This window comes from Barbus barbus (genome assembly GCF_936440315.1).
Source record: "Barbus barbus genome assembly, chromosome: 22".
NCBI classification, from domain to species: Eukaryota; Metazoa; Chordata; class Actinopteri; order Cypriniformes; family Cyprinidae; genus Barbus; species Barbus barbus.
The window spans coordinates 3,918,374-3,931,992 of NC_136750.1; the positions used below are offsets into that span (position 1 = coordinate 3,918,374).

Genomic DNA, 13,619 nt, shown 5'->3' on the forward strand with positions numbered 1-13,619 from the left:
TTTTAAGGCATCATAGATAGGGATGCACGATATTATCGGATTGATATCGGAACCGGCTGATGATTTCTTTAAATGTAAATATCGGCATCGGCCCGATATGACAAATTATGCCGATAAGTTTCGCCGATAAGAGGAATACATTAACTCGCATGTGCTAGTGATTAGATCACGTCAGCAGTGTGGCTCATTCTTGAAGCAAAGTTTTGTCTGAATGCTGATTAGATTCACTCTTTTGGATCACTGCATTTAATCTGTGAAAGCATGTACAGAATGACTCGTTCGGTGTGTGATAGAGTAAACAGGCTAATAGCACCTGCAGCAGCAGCAGTGACAGCCTCCCCCGGGTCATAAAGCCCATTAGGAAAAGAGTTTGAATCTGTAGGGGGCGCTGTAGGACTACTTCTAATTAAATTAAAAGTAAATAGCCTACACAAGAAACATTTAGACTGCGTTTCAGATTAAATAAAGCAGTAATTGATGTCATAAAATAATGAGTATGTTTGGATTTAAAAGGTCAGAAGCTATAGCTTGCATGAAAAATAATCACAAATTCAGAGTTTTTACAGCTCTTTTGCTTTAGACCAGCTTCAAATGTTAAATCTTATAAATAAAATAAAATGTTAGGGTTAACACCATCGTTCTGGGGGGAAAAAAAAATGCAACGATTGATATATAGTTTATTTATAGTTATTTTCAAAGGTTCAATGTGCCATCAAAAACCTTCATTACGGTTTATTTAATTCTAACAAATAAGTTCTTGTTAACAAAATAACCAAAATTTTTAATATTTTGCTTATAATTTCTAGGGGTGTAAATCGGATGGTTCGTCACGATACGATGCAATATCTATTCTCATACCCAGCGATACAATATTTGCAGATACCTCAAAAACATTCTCCGATACGATTACGATTCGATACAGGAGTATATCGATATTATATACCCATTTTAAACAACCATCTACATTTTTATTAAATCACAAATGCAACCAAAATATATAACATGAACATAAATCTAAAAATGCTACTATGGGCTCAGTGCTAAAAATCTTTTCTACAGATAACTAAATTACAAGCAATAGCAGAAAATAAATACAATAGAACAAAGACACAAGTTCAATAAACAGTGCTTTTCAGGTTTTTCAGCTCAGGCAAAAATTCATTTTCAGGTACCCTACAGAAATGTAAAAATCAAATGTAAAATAACTAAAATAGTCTTTCACTGTATAAATTAAATAGCCTATAAATTAATAATATTTGATGTTACAAAGGTTATTTAGTCAGGAGCAGTGAGCACTTGTATTTTTCTTTGACAGCATTAGATTTATTATTAGTTTGCTTTCACTTTAAGAAGAAAGCATGGATTTAATATACTGATACACATGCCTTTTCATTCTCAACTGTTTACGTTAAGACATATGCAATGCCTAACCGACTGTATTTACTAGGATATTAGCCAAAACACGCATTTTGATGTAGTTTTGTTTGTATTTATTCATCCATGCACAAAAAAGCAGAAGAGAGCTAAATTCAGTATTCACGCGGTGTAGACGGCTGTCTGTGCGCGTGTGCTTCAGATGTGTGTGCGGAAACCTTCTCACACAGCGCCCTACTGTTCCGCAAACAATCCCGAGCGTCTTTTATGCTCGCCTTGTGCCTTCGGGCAGTCCTTATATCGAGTCCTGATTCCTGAGTTTGAACGAGAATGAATGCGTTGGCGGTAATGCATAGACGGACATTATGTGAAAATGTGGACAGTGCCAAAATAAAGGTGCCTTTTTATACTACAGATATCGATATTTTACGCGTGGCATCGTATCGTCAGACATCGTATCAATATATCAATCCACATCGATGAATTGTTACACCCCTAATAATTTCTGCACAGGAGAGACTTGGTGTTGTTTCCAAACAAAAAGGAAATACATAGGTATCGGCCAAATTATTTGGAAAAATATCGGCATATCGGATATCGGCAAAATCCAATATCGTGCATCCCTAATCATAGATCTTTTCTACACAAACACAACTTTAATTATGCTGCGAGATAAAATCACATGCTTTGGACGAATTTTAAAGGTAGCCTTTACAGAGGATCTAAGATTGCCGTTCACACCAAGATGAACATTCGGTGTGAAAATTGTGTGCGATAAACATTTTTTACTGTTTATGTATCCATTCAGAGACGGGCATGCAGTCATTGCAACTTTTTTTTTTTTTAAACAGTGATGCATTCTAATCTCCTTTCTATTGCATTGTATTTTGCTAAGCGACAGTGAATGGCAGAGGAAGAATCCAGAACCGAGTCTCTTTCTCTGTACACTTGTATTTGTGCGCAGCTCTGTTTTGTGTACCGCTGTATTTCTACTGTCCTACAAACGCCACCTACTGTCAGAGAGTGAAACTCCATTGGTCAGAAAACTAAAAATCACAAGCGAAATGCCGAATTTTCCTCCAGAACATTCATGTTGGTGTGAATAGGAACATGTTAGCAACATGCTAACAATAAAATTAATTAAAAGTCAAGTTTGCGATTGTTCCAAATCAGTCACTTGTGAGCTTCTGTGACCTCTTCAAACATGAATGTTTGAGTTATAGAATTCAATTGCACAATTAATTTTATGTTGACATTGAATGTAGATAATTATATACATTTTGTGAGAAATACTGGTAATTCTCACCTCACGGTAAGAGTACTGGAAAGTTTCCACATACGCAAATGGAACTTGGAACTCCATGCAGCTCCTGTGTTACTCGTGTTGAAAATTAATGACTTCCAGTCTTGCTTGACGTTTGGTAGTGGAAAAAGCGGCTTTATTGTCTTTAGTCATGCCGCATTGCATCGCTCACATCCAATATAGACACTGTGTAAGACGCACCCTTAGGCCTGGTCCAAAAATATGTTTTTTTTGTTTAATGCAATTTAACCATAAGAAACAACATTGATGGGGCAGTTTAGTTTTGTTGCTGATTTGAAATGCTATTTAAATTTGAGTGTGGCAAGCAGTTTTGGGGATTTCAGGATTTCTTCATTTAAGTAGATAGACTTTGGTCTTGGATACCCAAGAGGCATTGCAAATATGGCTGCAGAGTGAACTAACTTTCCTTAAAAGGGCAGTGTCTCTGGTCACATGACCAAAAGTGCAAATCCTAATGGTTTTCTTCACGTTTCTCAGTGAAAAATGTTGTTTATATTAGTTTGAAAAGAAGTATTAACAGTTGTTCATTCAAATGATTCTTTATTGTACTGAACTTTTGGCACCAAATGTGTCTTCCTGTATTAGAAAAGAGTTCACTAGATTTTAGAACAGAGCCACTGTAATCAGTGTTGAACTCATTTACCCTCACATGACAATAATGAAATCACATTTGACACAAAAATAAACATTATTCTGTCACCACCACAGTGCAGCCCAGCCAATCAAAAGCAGAGCTGTAGGTGAAGACATAAAAAAACAAAATTATTTTCACCACTCTCTCTCTCTCTCTCTCTCACACACACACACACACACACGTAACACAGACAAACAGTGAATACAGTGCACAGTTGCAAAAATAACAAGACAACAGATATAAATCAATTGGACAAATACAGTAAGCTTGTACAAGGCCAAACAAAACTAAAAAGACAACAACAAAACAGCAGCTGATCCCAATTTACACACAGACAAAGCTTCCTGGGGTTAAAGGCGCTGTGTTAGATGGGTGGACGCTGACAAGGTGACACGTGGGGCACCATGCCATGCTGAGCAGTTCATGCCAATTGACCAACCACATAAAACCCCACCTACCTGCCCACCGTCCCCAACCAATGGGCTGCTTCTGTCTACCTGTCTATCTGGAAACCAACCAATTACAGCGTCACAATGCAAAGAACAGACGTCCCCTTCACATAGCGTGACCTGCACTCAACGCACTGTCAGATGCTATGATTATCAAGGCTGTGATTATGAGATTAATGTATTATAATATCGGATTATTTGCAGAGTCTTATATAAGCAGGTGTGTCAGAGTCATGTGACCGTTGGTTTTACAGTGATACTGTAGGTGTTTCTTTCTCTCCTAACCTGTGGACAGCTGACTGTGGGACCTTCGCTGGGTTGTGGGTGTTTTAGAGTTGGAGGACAGGGTTGAACCTGCGCTGCTGGCCCTTGAGATGGGGAGCGGCACAGGGGTCACGGGAGGAGAGTCCAGCTACGTGAAAAAAAGATTTTGTAAATGCTGACCTGCATTTGTAGCACCCTATGAAAAGTTTTATTTTTTTCCCAAATTATTAGTATTTTTTATCATTTTCGTTATACAAGTGAACTTATTAAATTTTTATGTTGAAATTTATTTTATTTTTCCAAATTTCCATTTGAATTCCACTGGATTCAGTTTTAATAATTAAACTGTAATAATCAAAAAGCATGTCTAATTAATTGAAACCATGAAACATACAATTTAGCAAAAAGTTAAAGAAAAATACATATTAGGTGGTTTAATTAATAGCTCAATTAACTTTTACTAACCAGAAAGCATGTCTAATAAATGAAATTCTGGATTTATAAAATACGATAATTTCACAATTATCATAAAAACAAGAATAAAACCTTAAACTATTATAAAACTATTAAAATATTACAATTAAAACCAATTAATTAATCTTTTAAAATGTAAATTAAATGGCAAAAAAATCGAATTTTCAAACAAAGAGTTGTACGGCAGAGGTTTACTGTTATCATGTGGCCCTACATCTGTCACTTATTTCAACAATAAAATATTGAGTTGAATATGTGAGAAACATACATTTTCCAAATTAATTTCTTTAATTTTATCATGCACAAATCACATTATAAAATATGAACAGGAGCTGAGGAAAAGTAATAATGAGTGTTTTGATTAATGTATTATTGAATGAGGCCACTGCAATCTCAAAGACATTGTTGATCTCAGACATGAACACGTGAGGATGCGTGTGTTTGTGCTGGTGTACCTCCACGCTGTCATGAGTTGGAGAGGAGGATGTTGAGGAGTTCTCTGCTTGGCGGCGTGAGAAAGACGAGGGCCCGATCTCAACAGTCCGAACACGCTGAGCGAACTTCAGAGAGCAAACCGACTCACTGATGTTACCCTCTAGAGGAGACACCTGAGATACAGAGAGAAGAATCACAGTTTATCTCAGAATCTCAGAGTTGTGAGAAACCGCATTGGAGGGAATGATAAACTGCAAACAAAACTAACATGATGTAGGTAGAAAATTCTGTAAACTTGTGATGGGAATAGGGAATTTAAGTACTGTGGTTCCAATTAAGAAACCAATTCAAATCTCGGTCTCGCACACACACACACACACACACACACGTTGGTTTTGCTATACTTGTGAGGACTTTCATAGACGCACGCACACGCACACACACACACACACACACACACACACACACACACACACACACACACACACACACACACACAAACCCCCAACAAAAACAATGAAGGTGTGTTTGTCAGAAACACTGTAATTATGACAATCTGACTCTGCAAAAACATTTACATCCTTGTAATTACAACTTAAAATTTTCCAAATAATCAAGACTTTGAGGCGTTATGTGGAAACACTCAAATTGGTAGTGGCTTCAGCAGTAAAATCTGGTGTTTAATAATACCTATATTTTCTTAGTCACTGCCTGATAATACAAGATTAAGACATACATTAGACACACTATACAGTTTAATGTAGCGTGCACAGAACTGAAATACTAATGTCCCATTAAATAAATATACATTTATTAATAAAGCATTTTCACAAGTGTTACTTTTTGCATTGTGATTTGTCTACTGAGTAGAACATGCCAGGTTGTCATCTAGTAATTATGTTGATTACGACATGCCGTGAACGCAGCTATTTGTAAACTGTGCATGACCAGGTACATTTATAAGTAAATTAAATGTGTTTTGATTTCAATTCGCCTTTAATACAACAGACTTTCTGATTCCATTAGTCCACAACAAGGTTCTTTAGCATAAGAGGTGATTTCTGTGGCGATTAGCATAAAACAACAGGAGAGCGTGTGCACAAACTGTTTAAAATACCTGGTCTGCTCGTACTGTACCAAGTACAGTCTTTATCCCTAAATCCATTATAATCCACTCAAAATGTGTCGAGGTTTAAAGTAAGACTTTCTCCATTTTAACCCTGCTGACCCAGTGATCCAGAGAGCGCTCACACACCTGCACCATCATGAGGGTCTTGCTGTCTCCGCTGAGCGAGTCCTGCAGCAGGTACGTGAGGCGGGAGTTCCTGAAGGGCACGTGTGAGTGTTTGGAGCGCAGGGCGTTGATGACATCGCCCAGCGCAGACAGTGATTTGTTGATACACTGAGCCTCACGCAGACGGCTGCCCTCGGCGCCAGATTTGGCAATCCGCTCAGAACCAGCCAGATCCACCAGATTGAGCTTACCTGAAAAAATGAGGACAAAAAGTGAAGGTTTCATATTTGCATTTGAATTACTTCCAGTTTAAACGAACAATGTGTACCTGAGGTACGGTGGCCTGTGGAAGAGTTGAAACCCGCTACTGTGACGATAAGGAGGGCATGAGAGCGAGAGCTGTGCTCGTTTAGATTAGTGCACGCTGTCGCCCTGTTCATGTGACCCAGGTCAAACACCTGCAGGGTCAAAGGTTAGCGGTTACAAACAATTAATTAAACTGAAATGACCTGGCATCAGAACACTGATTATTGAACACATCTGAACTACTTTTATTTAATAACTTCAAAAATGTTAGTATTGTACAGTGTCTGTGTCCTTGTCATACTACAGTAATAACAGTAAATTATGCATAATTACAAGGAACTAACCTTAAACCAAACCCCAATCCCATAGTAAGTACATGTTGTTAATTAATATTACTCAGTAATTAACTGATAATTACACTGTAACAAGGACTGTGAAATCCTGTAAAATCTGAAATAACAAAAAAAAATTATATATATATATATATTTTTTTAAAATGTTTGAAAGGAAACACTTTCTCAAAAGCCTGATGTATCATGTTTGATACTTACGTTTTAACATGATTTGTGACCCTGGACCACAAAATTAGTGCCATAAGTGTCAATTTTTTGAAACTGAGATTTATATATAATCCGAAAGCTGAATAAATAAGCTTTCCATTGGTGTATTTGTTAGGATAGGAAAACATTTGGCTGAGATACAACTATTTCAAATCTGGAATCTGAGGGTGCAAATTATATATAATTATATATATATATAAAATTATTATTTTTTTGCACCCTCAGATTCCAGATTTCAAATAGTTGTATCTCAGCCAAATATATATATTGAGAAAATTGCCTTTAAAGTTGTCCAAATGAAGTTCTTAGCAATGCATATTACTAATCAAAAATTAAGTTTTGATATAGTTACGGTAGGAAATTTACAACATTTCTTTATGGAACATGAGCTTTAATTAATATCTAATGATTTTTGGCATAAAAGAAAAATCTATAATTTTGACCCAAATGATGTATTGTTGGCTATAGCTACAAATACACTCACCGGCCACTTTATTAGGTACATCTGTTCAATTGCTTGGTAACACAAATTCCTAATCAGCCAATCACATGGCAGCAACTCAATGCATTCAGGCATCTAGATGTGGTGAAGACGACTTGTTGAAGTTCAAACTGAGCATCAGAATGGGGAAGAAAGGGGATTTAAGTGACTTGTGGAATGGTTGTTGGTGCCAGACGGGCTGATCTGAGTATTTCAAAAACTGCTGATCTACTGGGATTTTCACGCACAACCATCTCTAGGGTTTACAGAGAATGGTCTGAAAAAGAGAAAATATCTAGTGAGCGGCAGTTGTGTGGACGAAAATGCCTTGTTGATGTCAGAGGAGAATGGGCAGACTGGTTAGAGATGATAGAAAGGCAACAGTAACTCAAATAACCACTCGTTACAACCAAGGTATGCAGAATACCATCTCTGACCGCCCAACACGTCGAACCCTGAAGCAGATGGGCTACAGCAGCAGAAGACCACACCGGGTGCCGCTCCTGTCAGCTAAGAACAGGAAACGGAGGCTATAATTCGCACAGGCTCACCAAAATTGGACAATAGAAGATTGGAAAAACGTTGCCTGGTCTGATGAGTCTCGATTTCTGCTGCGACATTCAGATGGTAGGGTCAGAATTTGGCTTAAAGAACATGAAAGCATGGATCCATCCTGCCTTGTCTCAACGGTTCAGGCTGGTGGTGGTGTAATGATGTGGGAAATATTTTTTTGGCACACTTTGGGCCCTTTAGTACCAATTGAACATTGTTTAAATGCAACAGTCTACCTGAGTATTGTTGCTGACCATGTCCATCCCTTTATGACTACAGTGTACCCATCTTCTGATGGCTACTTTCAGCAGGATAATGCACCACATCACAAAGCTCAAATCATCTCAGACTGGTTTCTTGAACATGACAATGAGTTCACTTTACTCAAATGGCCTCCACAGTCACCAGATCTCAATCCAATAGAGCACCTTTGGGATGTGGTGGAACGGGAGAGTCGCATCATGGATGTGCAGCCGACAAATCTGCAGCAACTGCGTGATGCTATCATGTCAATATGGACCAATATCTCTGAGGAATGTTTCCAACACCTTGTTGAATCTATGCCACGAAGAATTAAGGCAGTTCTGAAGGCAAAAGGGGGTCCAACCCGGTACTAGCAAGGTGTACCTAATTAAGTGGCCAGTGAGTGTATACCCGTGCTACTTATGACTGGTTTTGTGATACAGGGTCACATTTCTGATAATATAACATTAAAGTTATGCTTACTAAACATTTACTTTATAAAAATCATTAAGCCTGAAGCTACACGTACTAAAATGCCTTTTGTTCGCTAAAAAAATATAATCAATCAGATGAAGGCATATAGTAGATTGTGTACAACAGATTTTTAAGCAAAGTTTTGATAATTTAGAGGCCTTAGAAATTTGCATATGCAATATGACAACATTTAAAATAAAAGACCAAATATTTTTTTAATTATGAGGTATACTTTTAAGTAGTAAAAATGTACTTTTTTCACAGTTTTCAGAGCGGAGTAGCAATGGATATGTTTTTCTTTGTCTGGTCAGACAAAACAAGACAAACTGACCTAAAAAGGAAATTTTTTGTTGCTTTTTCCATTAAAAATTCATCTAATAGTGGTGATATTTGTTCATTTGTCAAGTTCATGAAGCTGGCTCTAAAGCATGAAGTGACGACAGGAAGCATAACTCTGGTCAGATGCTGTGAGCTTCACCTTGTTAATGTCCTCCACGCTCTCCACGGTGAACTCTGTGAGTCCTGGCACATACAGCTGTCCACTGCCGTCTGGACACATCTTTATATCCAGCTTCTCATTGAGATTGTCGCCCAACAGGTTTCTGTTGGAATCAGAAAAACACAAATTAATTCATTTTATCTGCGCAAAACTTAAAGTGGGACACAGATTAACATTATGCAGGCAAGCAGAATCAGAACCTATGCACATCTGTTTGAGTTACACAACACGGCAGGAGGCAGGACAGGAGAAGCGAGGGACAGGCCGAGTGAACAGACAGTGCAGGGGGTAATGCGTGACGTGTGATCTGTTTGTGTCTTGCAGATGGCCTGAGACATTTTAAATCTAATCTGTTTTTACATAACTGCTGACCGGCAGAATCTGTGGCAGGTCACACACACTTCAGTGTGACATTGGGACAATTATATAAAAGAGTGCTGAATATGCTGCAGTGATGAGCACGTCACACTGACACAGCTCCTGTAGAGCATTTGAGCATCATCATCTCTCCCTCCTGCTGTCACCGTGCAGCTCTACTTGTGTCTGTTTTTCTCACCGAAGTGTCTCATTGTAGATTTCCACCATGCTGACGGTGATCTTGTAGTCCCAGTCAGGCTTTTTCTCAGACACTTCAGAGAAGAGCAGCCGCAGAGCACGCTGGTTAATGCCAGGGTCTTCAGGGACACCCTGCACGAAACACACAGACATGAGAGACTGACACGGAAATTACATAACCAACATGTTTTTTTTTAAATAAATTAATTTTAAAATGCAAGTAACACAACATAATTTTTAACAGTATGAATGATTGATATTTTGAATAATAAAAAAAAAGATTACATTTAACAGTGTTACTGAACTTACACCAATAATCATAAAAACTACACTATTGTTAAAAGCTTTTTTGTTAAAAACATCAGTTTCCACAAAAATATTGAAAATAATCAGAACTATTTCTTGAGCAGCAATTTAGTATATTAGAATGATTCTATTAATATAAATAATATTAAATATGAATTAACATGTACAACCATGCACTATATAAATAGCTTAAATATATTTTATAACATTAATAATATGAATATTAATTAATTAGTAAGTATGTGATGCATAAAACAAAATGTACCTATTTTTTGATACAAAAATATTGCCACAATGTAAAAAATCTAAGGTCTTAATGGGCTTGGTTGTCTTTTAGGACAATATAGTTATTTCTTTTTTTAGTTTGAGGGTGAAATTTGGGAACATGTTCTATACCTCCATAGTATAGGTCTTTCCAGAGCCAGTCTGCCCATAGGCAAAGATGCATACGTTAAAGCCATCAATACAGGAAGTGACCAGAGACTGCACTTCCTGGAACACCTGTCCAATCACAAGAAAGCATATAGTAACTGATATAATAACAAGACTGTGATATAATAAATGCTACAGGAAATACAACTGTAGGAGAAAACTAGTTCAGGCACTAACCTCCTCCTGAGTGGCCTGAGTGGGAAAGACTTTGTCAAGTTCAAAGGTCATGGGCTTGCCCTTATTAGACAAGTAGAGAACAGCATCATCATCAGGGTCAAAGGTCACTATGTTTTTGGTGTCAGCAGCATCTGTTTCTCCAGCACACACAGGACGTACTCGGCACAACACACGAATGTTTCCTGAAAAACAAGATCTTTATATTTAGAATGTCTAATTTAATAGAATCAAACTACACAATTCCCAGAGATCTCTGTGGTCTCACCTTTGAGGCGCACCAGTTCATTGTGGCATTTCTTCCTCAGGTTCATCTCCCGCTTGTATTTGCGCAGGAGTTCTTGGTTTGCACTGCTCACCTCTCCAATCACCTGACAGATCTGTAATCACAGACGGACACGACTGATGAGCTGCGGTCAGGCTGATGGTGTCTGTGAGCTCGTATGGGCTGCTCTCACCTCCTGCTTTGCCTCAGTGATGGCTTTCTCCAGCATGTATGGGAAGTCCTGCACCTGTCTCTTCAGACAGTTGTAATCACAGGTGAGGGTTCTCAGGGCCGGCTGCAGGGTCAGGAGGGTCATCCGCACACCTGTTGTACAACAATCAAAAGGGAAATAATAAATTATATAAAATGAAAAATTTACAAAACATAAACTGAAGCCCTTTTGACAAACATTTTTGTAACACTTTAGTTTAGGGACCAATTCTTACTATTAACTATTTGCTTATTAGCATGCCTATTATTAACTTATTGGCGGTTTATTAGTGCTTTTAAAGCACATATTCTGAATGACCATATTCTACATCCCTAATCCTACCCAATACCTAAATTTAACGACTACCTTACTATTAATAAGCAGCAAATCACAAGTTTGAGGCAAGTCATAGTTAATAGTTTGTTAATAGTGAGAACTGGATCTTAGAATAAAGTGACCTTTTTTTTTTTTTTTGTATTGTGACATTATTTATTTTTTTATTTTATTAAATTTCCAATATTCCCAATGTTGAGTCTCATTAGGGTAAGGAATCCAGGTTTGAAACACGACTTGGACTCAAACACACATGGTCTCACCTGCTAGGTTCTCGTGGACGGCCTTCATCTCGCTCTCGGCTCTGATGAAAGCTTCCTCGATCACTCTGTTCTTCTCTTCCTCCAGACTCTGCATCTCTGCCTCCAGCTGACCCTGAGCTCTCTCCATCTCCCCCTCATACACCAGGATCTAACACACACACACACACACACACACAACACTGTCAACACATCTGACCCCAAGGTCAATAAAATCCTGTGTCACTTAGCTCATAAATTCTATGCAAATAGTAAATGTTTTAAATGAGGAATTACATAAGGTAATATAAAGGAGCTTTTACAATGACAGAAATTAAATCGCCAATGTATGATTTGCTGGTTGTACTCAACTGTATCAAGATCACTGTCAGTATAAACACCTTTTTACAGACACTGATTTTATCTTATCTTATCGTTTTATGCAATATATTTGTGACGCTAAAACATTGTGTAAATTAAATATCAATTTCACTGCTGCACTTGTTATGCATGCATTATCTACACAACCAGCCAAACATCTGATATCTGTGATATTATATATCAGTGTTATATTGCTTCCTAATATTTAAAAAAACCATATCAGCTGACAACTACTTTCCAGCTTAATGCTAAATCATCACAACACCGTTTAACACATCACAGATGAGCACAGAGATATCCTGAGTTCCACCTTATTTTAATAAAATAGCTTTACTTCTGACCAACATAAACTCAGTCATGACTACTAACCAGAGACATTAGTTAGACTGATCTAATGCAGTTAGTTAAGTGAAAGAAGACCTGTGGGTGGGTGGAGGGCTGTTGGTCACACATGGGAAGTGCATCTGGGGTCATACACCATCAATACATATGAAGTACACAACGGGGGTGACATTGACTATTTCACAGTAAATTATAAGGGATTACTACTGCAGGTAGAATAAATTATAACCCTGAAGGGAATGTGAGCTAGTTACTCTGCAAAGTTTCAGGGTTTCACAGGTCAAAAATGAGCATGAGCCTACATCAATCTACATTTTTGAATGGCACTTAAAATGGGACAAAGACTCAAAAGTCTGCTCATAGTAAACCACTTCCTATAAATGACAGTTGGAATCTGACCCATGACACATTTTTGACCTTTGACCCCTGCAGAGTATTCTGGCCGACCTTGGAGAGCCTGTGGGAGACCTCGGTGTTACCCCCACCCACCGCCTCGGAGAGCAGGCCATACAGACGGCCACGGTCCGTCCTCAGCTGCAACGCAAGTGAAGAGAGAGAGCCGTTAACCTGCTCTGCCACAACACCGATATCAGAGAGGCCTGAAACTAGAGCCTTGTGTTTACCACCATGCAAAATACACAGAATCATGGAGTCCGGTCATAACAAAAGGAATTTACAGTATAATGTGGAATGTTGGATGAATAAATCAAAATTAGGGCTGAATAATCAATAACCATAAGCACTAGTGTCTGTGAATAGGTAACAGTACAAAAAGACTGCTATGCAAATATGAAGTCTGCATGTTCTGGGTTGAATTCTGTGCGAATGAGTGGCACAGTTTCACCTACTAAACATACTGAATCATGTGTGATGCTTATGGAGTTTTCAGCATCTGCCGTCTCACTATATGAGGACATGAGCACTAGGGTTGGGCGATGTCTACAAAATGCAGTGAAACATCGCGATGGACGCTGACATCGGGGGCGGGGGTTGGAGTTAGGGGGTGTGCCCGAAGCGTAAATCTGTATTCAGAACGGCAAGGAAAACAAATAACGATTGCCAATGGTGTTACAGTACA

General features: G+C 38.2%; 1 protein-coding gene across 11 annotated transcripts in view; it reads right to left on the reverse strand.

The window, feature by feature from the left end:
* Nucleotides 1-13,619, reverse strand: part of LOC306888356 (kinesin-like protein KIFC3) — a 46,014-nt gene that overhangs the window by 1,242 nt on the left and 31,153 nt on the right. For 7 of the 11 annotated variants that reach the window (XR_013785737.1, XM_079446589.1, XM_079446584.1 and 4 more), the window contains 11 exons: nucleotides 11,843-11,990; nucleotides 11,229-11,359; nucleotides 11,039-11,150; nucleotides 10,774-10,955; nucleotides 10,561-10,665; nucleotides 9,860-9,990; nucleotides 9,283-9,406; nucleotides 6,517-6,646; nucleotides 6,210-6,439; nucleotides 4,975-5,127; nucleotides 4,067-4,193 (listed from right to left, as the gene is read on the reverse strand). Coding sequence is in view for 10 of the 11 variants with exons in the window: in XM_079446589.1 (XP_079302715.1) it covers nucleotides 4,067-4,193; nucleotides 4,975-5,127; nucleotides 6,210-6,439; nucleotides 6,517-6,646; nucleotides 9,283-9,406; nucleotides 9,860-9,990; nucleotides 10,561-10,665; nucleotides 10,774-10,955; nucleotides 11,039-11,150; nucleotides 11,229-11,359; nucleotides 11,843-11,990 (1,573 nt within the window). In the remaining variant the exon portion in view is untranslated. Of the gene's footprint in view, nucleotides 1-4,066; nucleotides 4,194-4,974; nucleotides 5,128-6,209; nucleotides 6,440-6,516; nucleotides 6,647-9,282; nucleotides 9,407-9,859; nucleotides 9,991-10,560; nucleotides 10,666-10,773; nucleotides 10,956-11,038; nucleotides 11,151-11,228; nucleotides 11,360-11,842; nucleotides 11,991-12,988; nucleotides 13,076-13,619 lie in introns of all 11 variants that reach the window. The other 4 variants (XM_079446580.1, XM_079446588.1, XM_079446586.1 and 1 more) reach the window with 1 other exon arrangement.